Source organism: Nipponia nippon, unplaced genomic scaffold, assembly GCF_047370975.1.
Source record: "Nipponia nippon isolate SJK-2023a ecotype South Korea unplaced genomic scaffold, ASM4737097v1 scaffold_4, whole genome shotgun sequence".
Classification (NCBI taxonomy): domain Eukaryota; kingdom Metazoa; phylum Chordata; class Aves; order Pelecaniformes; family Threskiornithidae; genus Nipponia; species Nipponia nippon.
Window position 1 is genome coordinate 4,536,652 of NW_028262358.1, and position 21,789 is coordinate 4,558,440.

Here is a 21,789-nt window from a genome sequence, read left to right on the forward strand (position 1 = left end):
CTTTTGCTTGAAAAATATGCCAGCATGACACTTTTTAAAAATACTTCAAGTAAAAAGTTCTATCCATCTTTTTTGTCCAAAGTCAACAAGGAGACCATGAAAATTAAAAATTTAACTACCAGATCTACTGGAAAACCACATACCTTTTTTGTTTCCCATGGGCAGATTGGTACTCAGTAAAGATGCAAAAGAGCTTTGTTTTGACAGCTGAGCCTTAGCCGCTAGTGCATTATTCCACAGTGCTTTTATAAGCATTGATGCCAAATACAAGGTCTATAAACAAAACCAGACAACAGCGCCACTAAGAAGCAGTAGGTTTTGTAAGCAAAGATCCACTGTTAATCTTTCTATATGCCAATACTACAGTACACCAAAACAAACTCATCAAAACAAACGAATGCACAAAATAATGGTGTGTGAAACTTTTTAACTTCAGAAGGTTAAAATCTTCTATCAGTGGTTATGCGGTCTTCAAAAATCTCTGAAAAAGATTATAATTCAAAAGCCAGAAGAGGCCTACATGAAGAAACATGACAACTTTACTCATATAGCTCCCTCGCTTATGCATTAATATTACTTTTACATGCATTCCTTTGAAAAGACAAAGACAAATCCGTAATGCTTGGTTAATACACCAACATAATTTCTTTTCTCATTACATTGATTTTGTTCGCCTTGCCTTTACCTGTTCAGTGTGAGCACTTGGATGAAGAGTTGAGACGAGGTTAAGAAGATGTCTAAGTGGGACAGGGTCCAAGTTTTTGATCAAAGAAGGAAACAAATCGTGTATGTAACGACTGCAATGCTTTAGCTGCAAAGTACAAACAAACAGAGAAGATAACAGGAACAGCAAAATAAACTTCAAAAACAATTTCAAAGATTGATAAAATGCAGCAATTAAACAACATCTCTGCACAAATTCTCAGGAAGCACTTGTCCAATAATTCCAAACTACATCAGACTTGCAATTTTGACTAAACTTAATCTTTATATTGTAAAGCATGTAAAGTGTAGTGAAATCAAAGGTAACAATATCTTCCTTAGCTCTAGTTCTAGGAGATTTGGTGAAAAGAAGAACTGGAAGTTTATTTTGCATTTTAATTTAAATATAACTTCTAAAATATTAGTGTATGTACTAAATCCTGAGGGAAATAACATTTGCAATGATTACCTTATTAGCAGGGGCAAATATGAATAAAAACATTACAGGCTAATATGAGACTGAGAGAACAGACTGTGTAAACTGTGTGAGGATTATTTATAATTCTTTTGTCTTTCCAGTAATGGCTGTCAAAAAATGTGACAATGTGTTTAGCTAACTACCCTATTTATACATTAAAGTGACAGTGCTTCTAAGTGTTTCCTCTTAGGTTAAATGTTGCTTTTCATAGTCAAAGGGTTTCATTATGTTTGTAAGGATGCTGATATTCAAAAAATAAAATAATGGTTACAGGAAGCTTCTAGAAAAAACATTCTTAATGTTGGGTACCACATAGGCACCTCAAAAGGAGGTTTTTCATTCTTTATTCATTTTATTTTGCCTTCCTGGCATATCAAATATCCATGCCAGCAGTTTACAGGGTACCGGCCATTTTTCAAAGGATTCAAACCGGAATGAAATTATGTGGGTTCTACACAAGGATGCATTTAAACATATTGAGATATCTGCTTCAACTCAAAGATATTATCTTTTTGTCAAAAAGTTAGTTTAGAAAGTGGAAAATATATTCTTTAAGGACTTCTTTTAGTCTAAAGGTGTCAGCCTTTAAAACAACTTTAGAGGTTTAAACCTTTCAGAGGAAGTAATCGGGACATACTTAATTCTGATATCAAACATATGTATTTTGAAAATATCAGTATGTCAAAATGAACATGTGAACTATGAAAGAATTCTCACATTTGGACAATTATATTAAGTTCTTAAAACAGTACAAAAGAGAGAAAAAATCCAGAGGTCTAACACTAGTGTGAATTACTGCATGTGTGAAAACATCAAGGAAGGTAAAATATCACTTTAAAAATGTAAGTGAAATAAGTAATTATTAATTACTCTGATACAGAAAATTGCTGGAGCCTATTAGAGTGAATGCTGTTATAATGAGCATCTATTAACATACCAGCTGCCTATAATGGCAATGGACTACAGAGGTTTCAGAATGTGTATACAGTAGTGTTTGACTGAAACAAATTACAGAGAAATATCGAACACATAAAAAAAGCCCCTTCGAATTCTAACTTGTATAAAAGTGTGTTCCCTATGCCTGTTCCAAAAGATCAACTTTATTTCTCTGACCTTCATTCTGAGTATATTTTTCAGAAAAATTGACACTGAAACCTTAAGGGGTTTTTCTGTTTGTTGGTTGGTTGGTTTTTGTTTTGTTTTTTTAATAATAAAGGCAGAAATGAAGCCATGGAAAAACAGTTTCTACAACAGGAAATCAAAATGTCTACTCTATTCAAATCCCCTAAATAAAAAATTTCACACCTAAAATAAAAAGTATAGCAATCCATGAAAAGTAGCAAACAAATACATCTTTCTGAAGGAAAAAAGCCTATCAGAGTTTCCAGGTTTACCAAGCAAAAAATAACATCTCAGTGCTTTCTATAGATTTTAACACCAGCACTGCAGCACAGCTGTAAACTTCACTGCCACAATTTCCACCTGATTGTTCCCACCAGGAGTAACAGAAATGGAAGCTACAATACATAGGAGCAAGGCAGTTGAGCACAATAGAAAAAATATTAAGTCTACCCTACAAACCTCATCGCCATTCTTACTGAAAACACTATGTCTTTGCTACACAACTTCATTCTTTTCTTGTATAAAAGCAGAGCCTAGGTGAATTCTTGCATCTAATGAAAGAACAGTAATTGTGGCAGTTACCCAACTTAAAATTTTGGTCAGCAAAACATGCAGACAGACAGACAAGAAAAAGTAAGAAACTCAGCTTTATGAATATAAACGAAAATCAACTCGCCATTTTCTGTTTTGTTTTTTCATCACTCCTGCAATTATAAAAATTTTATATATACCTGTGCTGCAGCCCAAATACAGTCTATATGCTGAGTACTAAGTCTCCCTTCAGCTGCAAGAAAATTCAGAATCACTTGGCACTGTTTGATGATCTGCAAAGTGAGAACATATTGAGGAAAGATTTACTAGAACAAGAAGTTACTCCGCCATGTTTATACTAAAAATAATAATAATTTTATACAAACCTCAATATGTAAATTTGGTCCAAAAATGTGCTCAACTACATTGTTGCTGATAAGCCAGTCTGCAAGCTCTTTTGCAATTGACCTAGAGATGAAAAAAGAGTGGAAACATATGTAGAATTATCTGCCTATAATATATACACTGGGCTCTTCCCTAGCACAGCATGTCTTTCAAATTAATATCTGTAATTGTAGTAAGCACACAAAAACTTTTCTGAACACAAAGTATACTCAACATTCATTCATTCAGGTAGGAAGGAAATGATTTCCCTGTTTTTCTCTTTAGCTGGAAGACTAATGCCAAATATCAACATTTCCCACTCACCCCTCGGGATCATTAGCAAACATGTAACCAACAACTCCAACAATTTTAGTAGTTAATAGAGCTCAACAGACCACCGGCAGACCACTTTCAATGACGTCACAGGTAAGATTTTGGTAAGCACTGCTATTTAACCCAAGTTTATAATGAAATTCCAGAACTATTGAGTTCACAAATGTAGCTAAAGGTGAGAGTAATAGACATTTTTTTATTTTTAAGAAAATCACTTAAATATTTTTAGATTCTTTTGCATAAATAGCAACTTGTATAGCTCTAAAAACCTATGTTTTACACGGCCATACTTACACACATGTAGCATACAGATACTTCAAAATTCTCATTTTGTTTCACCCATAACAATAGGGAACTTTACCTACTGCCAGTCCATAAGCAACCATTCGAATAAAACAGGACAAGGAAACTGGATTTTCCAAAACAGAAGTTGGACTTCCAGAAAGGACTGCCCTGTCTGGAAACTAGTGCATAAGCTCCTGTTTATTCCTTCCTTTCAAGCACATGTTTGTTTACCCAGATTTTGGCACCAGAAGCAATTAGAGGATATCACAGTATTTAAAGCACAGCCTGTAGTTTAAATGGCCCTGGAATAAAAGCGCTCTGTTTCACAAGGAGGAGAGGATGGGAGGGAGGGGGTGTCTTAGACGACTACAGGAAGAATTATTTTTACCACTGCTATCTGTGTCGCATTTACGGTCACTATTAAAATTCCAGAATTGCCAATCTTATCATCCGCAATAAGAAAACAAGATTCTTTAGGTAAAAAGAGATTTCCTTTGTAGGTTTTCCAAACAGGTATCACTTTTCCGGGGCATGTTGCCAGTTCTTCAATTGTTTTGAATTGCCTAATCCCTATGGATGAACTCTGCATAGTTCCTATTACTCAACACACACCATTCCTGTACTGTCCTCTTCTATTTTAATTTTAGGTCATGGGGAATCAAATATTCTTATATTGTTCAAAAAATATAATGTCCCTTAACATTTAAGTAATAACTGCCTTGCAAGGTACAACAATTTACCAACGGTATCATTTGTGGCTTATTAATAAATTAGTTCTCATACTGCAAAGTCAGTTTGACAAGGTATCTGCTCAAAGAGGGATGAGAAAGATAAGCCAGATCGATTCCATGACATCAAGATCTACTTCACTTCCTACAGCCTCATTTCAAAACAAAACCAAAACCCCAAACCAAACTTTGGAGCATGCACATTAAAGACTCCTTCAGGGCTTGAATTTCTGTCTAACAAAACCTGAAGTAAGACCTTTTCACATGCAAGCTGTGATTTTGCAGATTTTACAGCTAAAGGAACTTAGTACACATTTGAATATATGCTACCACTCTCCTTCAGCAACACACATGGCTCAAAAAAATGCTCTTATCCATCTGCCTCCATGCTGACAACCACAAGTGACCACACTGGCATTGCCTGTACAGCTCAAGAGACTGTAGCTCTGTTACTTTTCGTTTTGTCAGACAGCTGGTAGACTTGATATTACAGATTCATCTTAAATCACAAATGCCCAACCCACACTCTGAAAATTGAATGCAGCCTGCAAAAAAGTTCCAGGAACTTATGGCCTATTCACCCCCAGCTCCTTCTTATGGCTTTACATTGCTTCCCCTTGCTGTGGGCAGAAGTGCTCCGGCTACATGACAAAATATAAGCAGAAAGCCTCATAGTTTGCATTTTGCACGTATAAAAGGTAGACAGATCAGTCACATGAGCGAATATACACCCACTAGGTGCAGGAGACCTGAATGGATGCCCTTCTCGTTATGAAATGTGAAAAAAAATCATTGCATATGGTCCTCCATAAGAGGCAAAAGCCTTAACACCCGAGTCGTAAGTCAATGGAGGTAATTTTGTTCCAGGACCACTTAATTTCTTCTTGGATCTGAGTTTTTAAACCTGTAGCTTTCAGAATGAATCCCAGATGAACACTGCTAGATTCACCAGGCGATGTTAATATGAAAGGACATACTGCTCCGTGTGTCTCTTTAAAGTGAATACTTCTGCTAGTGGCACAATATCCATTAGACATTGTATCCAGAGTCGTATGTTGCATTTTAGCTACTCCAAAGAACAAAAACTCTCTTACAGAGTGAGTTCCTTTGCGTTTTATTAAATGAGTATGGCATTTCTCTATCTCCAGTCTGCAACATTTTTCTTCCGAGAAATAATGGATTATTCTTTTGAAGGAATGCCTTTTTTTAATAGATGTATTCTCAGCGGTAAAAAAACTCTTTATCCTACTGGTGAGCTCAACTGTGATAAAATGACATCTCAGATTTCTGAAGGTAAACATTCATTTGATATGGATTTGTTGAGGATGACCAAAAACAAGAGGATCCTTGTGAAAGGCAGAATGCAGCCTCTGTGTTTCCCAGAGTTGTTCCTCCCAGAAAGTTCTGCTGAGGGCACACCCATCACTAAATATACTGCCTTTTGAAACGACGAAGCTATTAGCAGCACTAAGGATTTTGTTCTCTGATACACTAAGAAATATATTTATGATAGCCGATTCAAGGACTCCCCAAAGAAAGCTAATTTCAGTGTAAATGAAGTATGTCTGACTTTATTTCCTGAACGCTTCCATTTCAGGAAAGACTTTTTTTGTCTGGTGGTTTTCCAGCTCCTTGATAAGTGCCCTCACTTTCAAACAGAGCAAGCATCTTAACTCACAAGCAATTCCAGAACTTCAGATAAATAAAAATAAACTGCCAGCCTACGGATAAATTAACCTACAATTTAAGTTTGTATATTGTCACTTATCCCGTTTTTACTTTAATAATTACCAAAAGCCCTATAGCCTTGAGAAATTTGAGATACACTCAAGTTCCTAAAAATTCACAAAGTTCTGAGTTGCCCCAAATAAGCAGGGCGACCTAGAATAACTTTTCATTAAAAGATTTAAAATGTAATTTTCAATATTTTTCAATGCAGTTTCATTTTGATTTCTAGCTATGTTAAAATTTCTTTCATATAGTCTGTATTTTTCATAAGTCAAAAGTATTTTTTCATAGAGCAATCTGAAAATTATTACATGACTATTACTATACCATATCACTACAATTCAGGCGAGTTAGCAAGAACTCCATTTTCAGTAAAAATATGCTCAAGTTTTCTTTTAAAAGAAGTTCTTCAAAAGGTTATAGAAAAATTTTCCTCTTTCATACTGAAGGAAACAGTGAGAGTGAAAAACATGCATTATGATCAAAGTACAGATACGCTTTTCCCTCTAACATGAAAGTAGCCGTACAAAGAACAGTTTTACAAATTAGATATCGAAGTCATATAGACCTTAGCATTAAGAACATTCACCTTGGTAATAACACGTATTAGCTGTTTTTCATGGATTTAGCAATTGGGATAGCAAGAGAAAAAGTCCTTTAAAGAACTTGATACTCTCTCTGAGTGTGTATTCTGGGTGAGGGAAGAGGAGAAGAGAAAGAAAAAGTAAAGGTAGCAGCTACTCTAGTTTCACTGTCTCTAAATCTTTCTCACACTGGAAATCTACACAACATATTGGGCTACGTGATCTTTAGACTTAACCAATTTCTCCCTAGACTTTTAATTTAAATTCACTGACAATTCGTATCTGTCAAAAATAACTGTTTTACTTCCAAGAAATGAAATTCGAGCACTTTTGACATTAGTTTCCCCAGGCATTCCATGAGACTGCGGGGAAGAGTAGAAGCTATGCAGTTTCTGATGTAACCTGATGTTTGTGAACTGTACTTATGAAAGAGGAGTAGTAGAGCTTGAATTTTGTTCATTATTATAAATAAAACTATCCGGAAGGAAACTACAGTCTACGCATTTTCCTGGTAGGTCAAAGAATGACTCTCTATAAGAGGACTGGGTTAAAGTCCTAGAAACATTTTAATCTAAGGCTGTGGTGCAATACTTGGTAGCCACATGATGACCCAGATCCAGGAACAAATCCCACAGCAGAATAACCACCCCAAAGAAAATCTTATTTATCCAACCAGTCAATTCCCAACACAATTCACCACACAGCTACAAAAACACACCAGCTCAGGACTGGATGAAATACAACAGCGAGTCAGCAACATCACTGAAAAAATATAATGTAAAACCTTAAAAGAAAAAATGTAGAAATGTAACGAGCAGCTTGCAAAGGACGAAGACTAACATTTCTTAACAAAATCACTGAAATAGCATCTATAACGTAACAACGGATGGAAACACGGGTCTCAACTATTTAGGATCAGAAATACAAAGAGGATATAGCAGGCACCTTCCCAACACACATTCAAGCACACGTTTTTGTTTCTGAGCACACATTTTCTTATTTGATGCTCCAAAACCACTACTCTGACATAATCTCGAGTATTATTAAACTACTGTGTATGCCACTGGAAAGGTGTATGCCACTAGAAAGAAACATCAGCGAGCTGAGTGAAAAAACTTTACTACTCTTTTTTTCAGGGAAAAATCTGAAAAGATCCCTGCAATGTGGAATAGAGAGGGGGGAAAAGGCATTTAAATGATGCTGCCATAAATTGAGTTGGTGAGCTTAGACAAAAATTGAGAAAGCAAGAGTTAACATGAGCTAAGAGAACAGTGGTGAAGGGAAAAAGCAATACAAAGCTTGCAGTTTAACATCTCAATAAATAAGGAAAGAGAGGGAAAAGGAAGGAGAAGAAATAGTCTAGATCTTTCTGTTCACAGGTGAAAGGAGTTTTGGACACCTGAAATTGCTCTGTAGGAAGCTTTTTAAGTGAGGGTAATCTAATTTTTAAATGAGGTGGGAGGTTGTCTCAGCATCAACTTGAATCCTGAAACTCAAATTCGTGGCTGCCTGCCAAGGGAAGAGCAAAACAAAATCTCTCTTCACACATGTTATTTCCACAAACTGACAGTGTCCTCGTTAAGGAAAAAACACCTCTTCTTCCTCTTGTGGTCTAAATAGCACCAAAAAAATCTTTCCCGCCCTGAAAGGCATGATCATTTTTCACTAAACGACATCAGCAAAGTAGTTTTAGGAATCACTATTCAAAGACCTGAAGACTCTTCTGCTCAGTCTCGTTATTTTTAGCTTCAATAGATTTCATACTCTTCAGTACCTTAGATTGCAAAGAATTTGATTCCATCTTAAGAGCCAGGAACAGCTAAATTAAAAGTATATCTCTGAGGGATATTATGAAGTTGAGTCACTGAGACATTGCACGTATCTGGACAATATGCATACTCAAGTCATCACAAACCCTCAACCCTAGAAAAGACAGTCAAGTAAACTAAATCTAAAAAGACACACAAATACCTACAACTAGAAAAGAGATTTCTCTGTCTCAGCTTTCTGCTGCTTTCAAGTGCAAATTGTGAAATCCAGTGTTTTCCTAAACAGAAGATGCTTTAGCTTGTCCTACCATGGAAAAATTTGCAACCATGCAGATAAAGGTAGGAAGCTACTGTTGCAAAATATTTGGTAAAAAAACCTGATGATACTTCCAAACAGAAAGAAAGAGCTAGGACTGATAGCTCTGCTTTTAAAAAAAAAGATACCTCCCGCAAACCCACCTTATCAATATACAGAAGGAGAAATCCCAAATGCTGACAGTTCCAAATGCGTCTGGAAAAGTCAAAACACATAATGGGGATGACGAGACATAATGCAAAACATCTTCCTTTGATAAATCAGCAGAAGCTACAAAGGTACAAAATAAATCTTAGACTTCCTTTCTCCACTAAGGAAAGAAAATAGGAATGAAAAGCTTTCCTTTTGCTGCTCATTCAATCACTGCCAACTCCATAAGTGCCTTCTCATCCAAGAATTTCTCATGAACAGAGTCTCTAATGAGAGGGAAGCTTTGTACTGAACAAACTGTAGAAGTGAGACATTTTCCCCATCCTTCTGCACCAGCCTTTTGTGATTATTTGGCCGGAAGACACCAGTGATTTCAAAAGGTATCTGAAGATGAGCAGCAATACTTGATACTGATTTGTACCCAACCTTTCAGGTAAAACACCAGAATGAGTGGAATTCAGACTAAAAAAACCCCACATACTACAAAAGTGGAAAAGACGGTCTTCTGTTCCTGCTGCATTCCTTTCAAATGACAGGCTGTTTACAGATGCCCTTGCCAAGAAAGTAATATCCCAAATGAGAATTTGACAATTTCCTTCAGCTTTAAAATAACTCTGATGTTCTTGCACAGTACATCTGCTCTTCTGCAGGGAAATTTAAGCACCCTTCTCTTTTTCCCCTGTCGATCGCTTTCCTTTTTTACATTTGACACAGAAAATCAAACAGCTTTTTATTAGGTTTAACAGCCAGAATAACGTCTTGTTAATGTTCCTTAATTAGTTACTCCTATTTAAAAACTATTTCATTCACAGTGTGTTTCAGAAGATAAACTAACCAACAAACATCTCAGTTGCAGATTTTCAACATGAAGGAAGGAGGAGAAGAAACAGATAAAACTGAGGTTTGGCAGTCCCAGCGTAACCATACACCATAAACTGGCAGCACAATATTGAAAATACCCCAGCCAACCAAGCCACCTCACATACTCAACGCGTTCTGCTCCTGTACTACTTACTTCTACTGCTACAGAACTACAGGCTTTGGAAAAAAACAAACACCTCTCCCAGGGCACAAAATATATAAGTAATCATTATCCATGAGTATATATTATATTAAAGTACTAAATGTGTGATTACACTTACTACAATAACGCAAGTTTTTTGAAATGTACATGAGCTTAATGACATTACATTCAGGTTTCATCAGATCATAGATATTTGTGTCATACTTGACGAGAATTCTTTAATTTTCTTCCTGACACTAGCTATCAAAATTTACTTTGCAATAAATGGATAGCATGGATTCATGTTCACCTATTGATTTAGTGACAAAGGACAAGAAAAAGTTAATCACAAGTGGTTATTTGTCTTGTATTCTCCAGGTATTTTCACATCTTTATGGAAGCAAAACTGGCCTAGATTCTGATTTTTTATTTTTTAAAATATCAACCTACTAGCACAAATCTCACTTCAAATAATCAAGCTGTTATTTACATGAAATCTACAGTATTGTGGTCTTGACTGCTGCCAGATTTCAATAAGCAGGTGTTAAAATAAAACCATCTATAATAAAATTACCCGGACAAAAAAGCAAGCCAACTGCTGCTGTAAGAGACTTCTCATTAATGAGCAAAAGATAGTGGAGAGTGCCTGTAATGAGACAGATATGCACATGGATACAACCCCCAAGATGAACGTAAAGAGTATATCACAAGTAAAATCCTAGATTTTACGTACTTTACCTATCATTTCAAAAGAATAGTTATTTCAACTACCCAAAGACATACTTCTGTCTAAATTCTAGACAGTTCTAACATTAAGTTTAGAGCTAGTACAGAAATCACTACATTTCCTCACTGGAATACAATCCCACACGTGAATCTTCTTGAAAATTTATGGGAGGCCCCTTTAGAATTGTTAAACACACCTGAATTACACAAATAAGGACTTGGAAGAAAAACAATAAATAGTTCTAGAAGCACAGCCTCACAGACTCAGTGGAAAACTAATAACAAGGCCGGGAGCCAGTGACGGCAAGACAAGCCTTAGTTAACTAAATAATCAGGAGAAATGAGAAGATGGCAAAATACTACTTGGATATGAATTAGCTGGTTCTTATTTATACATCACAATGGAGATAATGGCCCGTTACAGGTATTTATTATTTCAGTATCTACATTTTTCTAAAGGTTACCTTGACTCTATCTTTTAAGACAGTAACAAGTCCAGAAACATTTAGAAATACTTTTAAAGTTACCATTTAAAACCATTTATTAAACCCCTTATTAGAATACTTCTAATAAACGCCTCGGATTATCACTACACCCCACTGTGTATACAGAATACGTATGTATTCTAATCCATAACAACAATACAGAAGAACTGCATTCATATAGCGGACTTAAAGTATTCATAATAATGTTCCTACTTACGTTTCTGTGTCTGAAACTAATGACTCATTATTACACACATCATTGAAGGTATGAAGTTGGTTCTATGGTTAGAAAAAGGAAGAAAAAAATTAAAATTTTATCTAAATATTTTGTGAGGTAGTTTTCTTATATTTAAAAACAGTATCAGTGACAGTAAACAATTTTTCTAGTACTTTCAATGTTCTTAAATAAATCGCTTTGACAAAAATATGAACAGGCATTCCAGTTGGCAAGAGGGATCAATTCTTTTTTTTAATCAACCTTTCTTTCACTAAAGCAATTAAATAATGTTATAAAACTCCACCCACTCCAGAACTCAAAACAAGGTGTGTAGCAGTCACTTTACACCTAGGTTTTCACCAGAAATAAAACACACACTCTGGAAACTGATGTATTAGGATGAGTTTCCCCATTATTGTAATGCTTACTACAACAGCAAAGGTTTCTTTTGTCACATTATCAGTGCTGAAAGTCTACAAAATTGGAGAGTGAAAATTAAGTATTTTTATATCAAATGAAGCTCTGAAAGGTATCTGAACAGATAAATCCAAGACATCCCAGAGAAAAGAAAAGCCTGTTAAAGGTTTACATCTCTCTTCCATCCTTTTCCTCAGCATCAACTCTCCAGATAGACATGGCTCTGTATCCAATTCTTTACATGTACATAACATTTTAAAAAATATTTTAAATTATGTAATAAAACTTATTTGCCATCTTGTTTTCAAAAAAATTACAGACACAGTCATGTGAATTTTTGACACTCAAATTAAACTTGTTGCATAACTTCATCAAAATATTTACTCTTTTCTTTCTTGAAACAAGTCTGGTATATGCACTCTATAACTCGGGTGACAGCCAATCTCCTACAGTCTTTACACAAAGATTTATTTGTGTCTAATCTCAACAATTTTCATGGGGAAAAAATGTTTTTAAACAATCAAAATTGAAAATATGCATTAAAATTAGTGAGACACGAGAGCTTGATTACACAATTATTAATAGATAAGTTATTAATAGATACTTTCAAATGAAACATATTTAGGAGTGGAAAAACATGTCAACAGAGTTTAAAGAAGAAATTGTTATAACCAATTAGATTTCGGTCAAATAAAGAAGTGAAAGTTCACTGGCTTTTCTGAAGACTTACCCCCCAACTGAAAATGTTTTGAAAGGGATGAATGAGTGAAAGAGTATTGAGCTGTTACTATTATTAATTTTAAACTCATGGTCACATGCTGATCCGAATTTCCCATACAAAATCCTTATCCAAAGGAATTCTGACAAAAGGTGTTCTTTTTCGTACTGTAAAAATTGTTTGAAAATTCCAATAATTTCAAATAAAGTCTTAGAATTCTGACACAACAGCGCAATACAAAGTACACACGGGACAGTGTTGCACCACCTTATTCTCACTCACCTCCTAACGTTTTTTTCACTTCATGTTTCGTTACCATGAAATGCCAGAGGGAATAGAATACTTCTACAATTTTTTTTACCATATATGAACCACTGTAAGAAACTGAAGAGGCCTGTGCCCAGACACTCCATTAATGTAACACAAATGTATGTATTAGTTATGACGTACAACAGAGGTGTAAAGTCTTCAGCAAAGAAAGCTGAGGACAAAAAGGCATCTCCCTAGCTAGTCTTGTCGCAAGACCCAGGCATCAAAGGTAACTAAACTTTCTACACAGGAAACCAATGCAAGACTAAAAAATATGCACCGCTCCAGTTTTGCACTCAATTTGTTCAGGAAAAAAATAACAACGTTGCATTTGCATTTTCACTAATGCAGAGAACCAAATAAAAAGGGGTTGAAAACATGAAACAGGAAGGATAGCCAGATCAGTTATGAGCATTCATTTTCACATACTTAAGTCCATCCGTAACTGGAAGGACAGGAAAACAGAGAATCCTGTTCGTGAGAAAGTAATAGAGAGAGAAGAGGGTATTTTGGAGCTGAAGCACCTCAACAGATGAATGGGAGATGAAATCAAAGAGAAACAAGATAACAACAAAAATAAACCTTCAGGTATATCTTGGTTTATATTTTGCCGTTCTTTTCTGTAGCTATTTCCAACTTCATATTCAACCACTCAAGCTTCTGCTTTGCTAAAATTAACTTTCATGTGTCTGTCTTCAGCCTTGTTTTGTAAATAAGAACTTTAGTCAGATGATATGACACATTATGTATATGCTGCTCTTCAAGGGAGGCAAGTCTATATTTGGTGGTAAGCAAATATAATCCCCGTATGCCATACAGCATGTATTCTGTGAGTCTCAAGAGGTTCCATGAAACTTGAAAGGTTTAATTTTAGGTCTGGTCATGTTAGCTGTCAGACAGGAAAAAAAAAAAATCTCTTGGCAGACACAAACCAACACCTCCGTGTTAGAAGACATTCATCTGTTTAGATTCACTGATATTTTTGGTCAAAGATTTCTGTCTCCACGATGACAGCAAAAGTACATTTATCTTGCAGAAGGAACAACCAGGCAAGTCATAGAAATTATTTGACCGAATCTATTTTAGTCTTGATCTTGTGAGTTGAAATTACAATCTGCATCTGAGTCAACTTTCCATATGAATTTTCAGAAGAAACTTTTCTTTGAAATAAAGTATATATTGAAAAGTTCACACTTTAAAATATTTTGCACATGATTTTGCTACAAGTTTTCTTTGAATCTTCACATCTATTTGCAAAACGAAATGAAGAATTGCTTCAAGGCTAAATGCTCAACTTTTGGCAAATGAAAGTCCAGGAAAGGAAAACATTTTGCAGTTGCAGGTATCCCAGTTCTGAAGTCTTGAATACAAAACAGGAAGCTGAAATTGTGTTGGTTGAGAAGAACATTTCAATGAAACTACTTTGACAAATTCTAGCCATCAAAGACACGAATAGAAAACAGAAACTTCAAAAAAGTAGTCATGAAAGTGCATCGGTAATAGAGAAAGTTGTGTGAAAATACTAACTAACAAAGCCGAATTACATTACGTCTTTGTAAACACATCTTTGTTTGCAAAGAGGACGGTAAACTTCAGTCAAGAGGCAGTCAAAATTTCTGTCCATTTTGGTTCGGATTTCACACTCAAAGTTCCACAGACCTGGCAATTAAAACTGTTCCAGGCAAGGCATACAAAACTAAATAAACCAAAATGCTTCTCAAACTCAAAAGTCAAACAAAAAAGGTGCTTCTTCCAAAAATATCTTCATAAGATCTTTAAAAAGAGAATGAAAGAGAAAATTGCCTATGATTTCAATGAGAAAGAAGAAAGAAAGAATTCTCAGAGGTCCAGAGCCGTTTTACAGACTATTCATATTAAAAAAGACTCAATTAACTTATTAACAAACAATATTCCTTTTTTTTTTTTTTACAAGCTAAAACCTCTTTTAGTCTAAAAATACATGCCTGTTATTAAAAATCTCACTTTTACAGTCACACTTATCAATCGTAACAGGTCAAAACATGTTATAACTACTTAAAATTACGCAATTTCACACTCCCTTCAATGAACTACATGCCTGAAAAATAAACAAACTGCTGCATTCTTATTTTCTTTTGGTAAAGATACACAATAAGACATACATTAGTAGTTGAAGAAGGACAACTGTACAAAACCAAAGGGAAGTACTTACAGGAATAAATATCTAATGTAATTGGAACTATGCAAACATTGGAAATTTACTTTAAAATAAACGATACTGAAAACGTCATTTTCCAAAACTGTGCAGAGTAAAAATAAAAAAAGGAAATTACTTTTATGCCCAGTTAATGGCCATATTTTAAAATGTATCTGCCAGATATTATGAGAGATCTGTAACTGTATAAATAATAAAGCACATGGCAATGAAAAATCAAAACAAAAATACAGGCTATATTTTCACCTAAGACTTTATCAACTCTCTGAATTTTTCTTATTACACAAAAAGAACCCCGAACATTCACTTTATGCTAATTAATTATGACAGAAGATTAGAATTCAGGCACTGCATGTATTATATGTAGCATTTATGTAAAGTCACATAAATTACTTACATATATAAATTATATGTACAGTAATGAGTACATGCTGTCACTATTTCTTCCAGGTTAACTTTCTCTGTATCTTGCTTTAGCACCTCCACTGGATGAACTGCATTAGGTTTTCATTCATACAAATGCAAAACTGAATGGACAATGCATTCAAGTCCAACAAAATGCAATTACCCTTAGAACAGCATTTGATTAATAGTGAGTGGATGTAGCTGACAGAGTTGGGTTGGTTTTGGGTTTTTTTTTTTTTAACTTAGTAGGTCACATATCTAGGTAAATTAAATATTTACTTTGGTTAAAAACCACCAATAATCTGACTGGAAATACTTACAAGTTACTTTAACTTGCCATTTATTAAAACAATTTTAAGTACTTCCACATATAAATATAGTGAGAAGCGAAATTAACTTTAAGTAAACTTGTCTTGTATTTACTGACAGTGATGAAGAGAGTCACTGAGTGATACTATGTAATCCATTAGAACAGAGAAGGCCGAATGTGTTCAGAAAATACTACAAAACTTAAGGAGAACATGTTTATTCATTCTAGTATAGTTTGCTCCTGCTCACCACTTTGTGCATGAAGGCAAACATGACAATATGGGCTATAAATCTTAAATACAGGAGTGTCAGAAGAAACACAAAACTGAAAAAGCTCAGATGAATAAAAAAGTTCACTTTTGACCTTCTGTACAACTGTCTTGCTATGCCTATAATACATACGTAGGAAGCAATGGCAGACAGAAGATGCACAACTTATCCTGACTGGTGCAGTGTGGAGCATTTCCATGGGAAAGAGAAGGGTGGGGTTTTTTGGTTTTAATCTGTTTCTATTTGATGCCATATATATATTTACCTCTTCAATTCAGTCTTCTGCTAATTAATGCAGAAATGCTCTCTCTTGAGAAACAGACTATACTAAACAAACAAGCAAAAGAGGTACGTACAATACAAAGAGGAAGCTAATTACAGTAGAGTCAAGACATTGTAAAGGTAAAAATGAACACAGATTGAAAGCCTTTATAAACAACAACTATAGCCATGTCAAGGGACTTAATTTGCAACATAGCTGTCACAAAACATGGTTATAAGACGGTTTCGTTCAGCATGGTAAATTGTTCAGGCAATGTGTTACAGTTCCATATGCTGCAGAACACAGCCACCACTTGGACTTGGCTCTCAGCGAACTCTATATTCACAATCATGACTATAATTTCCTAAGACTGAAGAAGCCCCCCCAGACAAGTCCGTAACTCATAAAACACAAAAAGAAACATTTATTCTAAATATTATTTATATTTTTAAAAAGTTCTTACTGTTATTTGACTCAGCCCCGCCAATCTCATTGTTAGAGTTGGAGACATAAAGTATTTAAATGCAAGATCAAGACTTTCTTTATCAAAACACAAGGCTGTATCCAATGGTTCTTTAACTGTGCTCCACATTAAATCTGCCATGTTCCGGGCTGCACTCTGTCGCAACTCTTGGTCTGACAGTTTACATAAATACCTAGAATAAATTACAAATGGAAGAAAAAAAAAAAGGGTATGATTCAAACTAGAACATTCCTGGAACACCACCTGGATTATAGCAAATACATATTTCCAATAGTTGTTAAGAGTACTAAGCCTTAAAATGCTACTATCAAAAGTTGGCAACGATAAAAAAAACACTGAGGAAAAACAGAATTATGCAGAGTATTTTAAAAAGTAAATAAATTTCTTATTTTAAACCTCTTCAGATTTCTTTCATACCACAAAATGACAGGAAACCCACGGAATTCTTCAGAAATATAGGTTGGAAGCATTGGAAAGTGCCCCCTCCAGATAGGTGCACCATGTCCATTTACTTTATTTAAAACTGAACTGTCACAATCTGCTTAACATATTCATATACGTTAAAACTGAATTTCTGGAAACAGTGTCGATGGACTACAAACAGCATGCTCTGACAGTGAGAATCCTCTGAAGATGAATATATCCCCGTTTGTGGCCTCAGTCACAGAACAGAAAAAATTAGAATTGTGCAATCACATTCTGATACACTTAGAGTAAATGCGGCACATGCCCATTTTTTCTGCCGTAACCATATGCCGTCTGTGCTTGTACATCAGGACTCCCTGTGCCACGGTACTGCTTTCGCAACAGGTTAGCACAGGAACACATGCCCAAGTTGTTTCTTCTGTTGACAGCAATTACGATCAAGGATTAAGGGCACATGTGAAGCATCACCAAGAATCCTAGGAATCTTACAGAGAAACCAAAAACGCTGAAGAATTTTAACAGCTAAGTTCTTCCTACTGCAGACACCTTAGATAAGGGGTCATCGAACCATGCACGATGAGCCGCAACACAGACACCCTCTGCAAATGGGAGGCAGAAGACATAATAATTTATAAAACTAACTTACAGGAGCTAGCGCAACCTTAGTCTCACCTAAGCAACTACAAGATCAAGATATACCACAAAAATCTATACTGAAATGCCTGTAAAGTTCACGTATAAAACACTGACACAGTTGGGAATTTCTTCTAAACTGAATGCATAAGAGAAAAATGTTGAAACAAGCTTTCCTGAGCTTATTTTGAAGCAGCTAAAGATTGCACAGTGAAATGTAGATACATACAAGGTTAGCGTAATTCATTTTTTCTGCTGTACTCCAGCATTTTGAAGTTTCAACTACATCCAAACTAGATTTAACTACACAGAAATGCGTTAAAAATCCATTTCTTTGACAGCCTAAGCCTGGATCTATCCTTGGAGACCGGCCAGATAGATGCATGAATCTTTTAAAAAACACAAGAGATACTAAACTACACTTAACTAGATTTATGCATCATTGCTTTGCATTTATATCATATAAACATCACTAAATTAAAAAAAAAAAAAAAAAAAAAGGCAAAAATACAGGCCCTGATTCTTATTTAGATTGGGGCCCTTTTTCACAGCTTTTGTGTAGGGGCCTTAAAATAAACACACTTAAATGATACTTAACATTGTCAAACATAGAAAAGAGACTTCAGTGCAAATAATCATAGAGATTGTAGATCTATGATAGAAACCACAGATTAGTAACGGTAGGACAAAAGAAGGACCATTCAGGGCCAAGGCAACCAGATCCTTCACTGTTATTAATTGTGAAATTTGTCTTCTCATGGGGAGCACTGGAAATCAGATCATGGCAAGAAAGAAATGCTTCTGTGCTATGATTTCTAAACAAAAGATAAGTAGCCATGAGAAGGGAACACTCATCTGCAAAAATTCAGCAGCAAACCAGACCCAGTGACCTATCTTTCACCTACAGACAGGTGACAGGAGTTACACTCTGATGAAAAAATTCATTGGTCCATGTTACAAAACATAATAGCCTCAATATGACTATCAGCAACCTCAGGCCAGTTTTTATCTCCCCGTTTTTATACGCAAACTATAATCAGCCCTGGTTCCCAAAGCTTTTCAATGTTCATAATGCACATCAAGTCGTACATATATATCCTTATATACATAAAGGATAGTCTATATCTGTATAGGACCTGTCCTGCCAGTCTGGCATACTTAAAATAATCAGTAGATATATATTATCTACATTTAAGCAACACATATACATATGAATTAAAAAAAAAAAAATCCAAACAGTTTTAGTCTACTGAAACTACTTAAATTTGCTGTATTTGGGGACAGAGAGAGCTCAGTTTAAAACATGCAGTTCCATGTTAATGTAACACTTAAATCACATCTTATGCTTCAGGACTTTGGCTACTCAGCTGTGAAATAATCTTTTTTCCCTTAATATGACTCCTTTGGACCACAGCTGCAAAAGGGATATCAAGCAGAATGAGTCAGTGCCCCTCAGTGATATGAAGAATTCACTTAAGTGCCTGGCTATTGTCTCCTGACTTGCTTATTCTTTGTACCTACAGCATAAGTTGTCAGATTTTTGGAGGAGTGAAATATTTTTTGCAATTGAAAACTTCAAGGCTTATTATAAGAGGTTTTCATGACATTTAGTAGCAAGGAGTGGTCTCGGGCACTCCCATAAAACCCAAATTCTTAAGAAAAATATTTTTAAGCAGAAGAGTGATTTGAATTCTTTCAGCTGCATCTCTCTCGCTGTATTCCACAGGAAGCACCGTGGATCAACAATTCTGTTCAGAGCTTCTACTTCCTCTGCATATACCAGCGCTATGCTTGTGCCCTGTGCCGAGTCTACACAGCTAACACAGGAGCAACTGCCACTTGCAATTTCCTCTCAATGTGCTTGAGCACAGCATGTTCTGTTTCTCCCTAACTGGGGCAGAGACATGAAGCCTTTGTAAAAAACCTCTCAAGATCCATCTTGAAGAGGGAGAGAGGAAAAAGGGAGGGGAGGAGAAAAGGTTAGAACTAAATATGATATCGGTCAGCACTAATGCTACACATAGCTCTCAGATTTTACCAGAGGAATGTCTAGTAGGTGATACCAACTGTGACATCAAAGAAAGAAGAATTTTAGGGGTCTTTTCCTTCATACTGTCCAGTGCTTTTTTATGGTTTATAGAGGCACTTACAATATCAGACATACAACTTTATCTCTTCCTTCTCATAAAACTGAATTTCATTGGTAGTCCTTTGCTTTCCAAAGGACAGAACTATCCATGACACTTTCAATCAACCATCTTGCCACTGAAAAAACACTGTCCTCAAAACACCGCTGTTTATAGCTACTGCTCTCTTGAGGCGCTCAACATCTGGAACCCTGTAGAGCATCTCTGATCTTGAGGCAGAAGTCAGCTGGAACCCATGTCTTTTATAAAGAGACATCATCAACAACTTGCCCTCATTTATAACTGCAATAAGCTATGACTTATTTCTTGAGTAATTTTGTCAGTAAGTCTCCTCTTTTTTTCACGAGAATTTTGCAACTTGAAATGCAGAATTCTAAGGTATTAGGATCAATAAAAGTTTCCTTCTGAGGAGGTTAAAACCACTTTGCTTCCTTACTGAAAGGTGTAACTTTTAATTCATGACCTTTATTTCTTTCCTAAACTGCTTAAAAATATAGGTCCTTCATGGGCAAGATATGAATGCTAGTGCTCCATTCCCCAGGCAGAAAATAACATTTATTAGTCTTTTTTTCTAGTAGCAGCAATAACGACAGGATTGTGTCCATGATCTTTGCAAATTCCAGCAGTGGTCTCCTCTACACAAATGCACACCTTGCTATTCATTTCATCCACTCCTAGTAGAAATAACCACCGAACAGGAACATGCACGTTAACCTCATCTGATAAAGATGCTGCTAGGATGCCAGTCAGGTGATCTCTCTTTCTGCTTATGCTGATCAGCACTCCAAAACGCAGATCTTGCAAGGAATCTACATGAGCAGCAATTTGGACTAACAGTCAATTAGAGCCCCAAGATCTCATCGCTACAACCCTCTCCAAGCCCTCTTTCTTACTTCGCACAGCGGCAGAAGCTATTGCAGGATTTGTTTCAAAGGTGCTGTGCTGCTGTGCCCAAGATTATGTTTGCCTTTTTTTTTTTTTTTTTTTTTCCTAAAGTAAAAAGCAGATGGAGACCTAGAGACCCAAGCTGCTAAGGCAAGATCTGTAAGCTTGACAACCACACGGGGTGAGCTGCATACATCAAGAAAGTCATCTTTTACCAAAGGCATCTGTGTTAACTTCTGTCCCGTATAAAGGTATAGCACTAGAGATTATTTGTGTTATATGGCCTCCAAGCTTCATGTCCCACTCCGTAAGTGCATCTTCACAAAGCAAGCTTTGGATTTCATAGTGTTGAGAAATCCCAGATCTCCCATAAGGATTCAGCTGTGAAAAACGGAAACTGGGAGAACATCCTCTTCCCTCTCTAAACTGCTAGTGTTTTCCATAGATGTCTCCTGTATCAGTATTACCGTTCTGATTGACATGAACGTATTGTAATGCTAAGAACAGACATCAAGGGCATTATTTATGGCAAGAAGCTGCTGACAAATCACATTTTAAATCAGATGCAAATACTCTATGGGTAAAGTAAAGAGGAAGAGATAAAGAGAACACAGGAAAAAAAAAAATCTTCTATTTGTTCCAGTGACCCTAATTACAGCTACAGTTATAAAACAGAAAATGTTTTAAGAATTATAGGATGACAAGCAAGTGAGGATTAACAGCAAAGACTGGAGGCTGTGTTATTCTGTCTCACTCAAGTTCCTTCTTATCAGCCTATCTCTAACTGTT

The 21,789-nt window shown here is 35.7% G+C and overlaps 1 protein-coding gene across 12 annotated transcripts in view; it reads right to left on the minus strand.

Annotated features, from left to right (window-relative positions):
* The window catches only part of USP34 (ubiquitin specific peptidase 34), a 144,096-nt gene that overhangs the window by 86,531 nt on the left and 35,776 nt on the right, over positions 1–21,789 (minus strand). For all 12 annotated transcript variants that reach the window (XM_087777342.1, XM_087777348.1, XM_087777346.1 and 9 more), the window contains 6 exons: positions 16,889–17,081; positions 11,542–11,603; positions 3,220–3,301; positions 3,034–3,126; positions 686–811; positions 144–273 (listed from right to left, as the gene is read on the minus strand). In XM_087777342.1, coding sequence (XP_087633468.1) covers positions 144–273; positions 686–811; positions 3,034–3,126; positions 3,220–3,301; positions 11,542–11,603; positions 16,889–17,081 — 686 coding nt within the window. The remainder of the gene's footprint in view (positions 1–143; positions 274–685; positions 812–3,033; positions 3,127–3,219; positions 3,302–11,541; positions 11,604–16,888; positions 17,082–21,789) is intronic.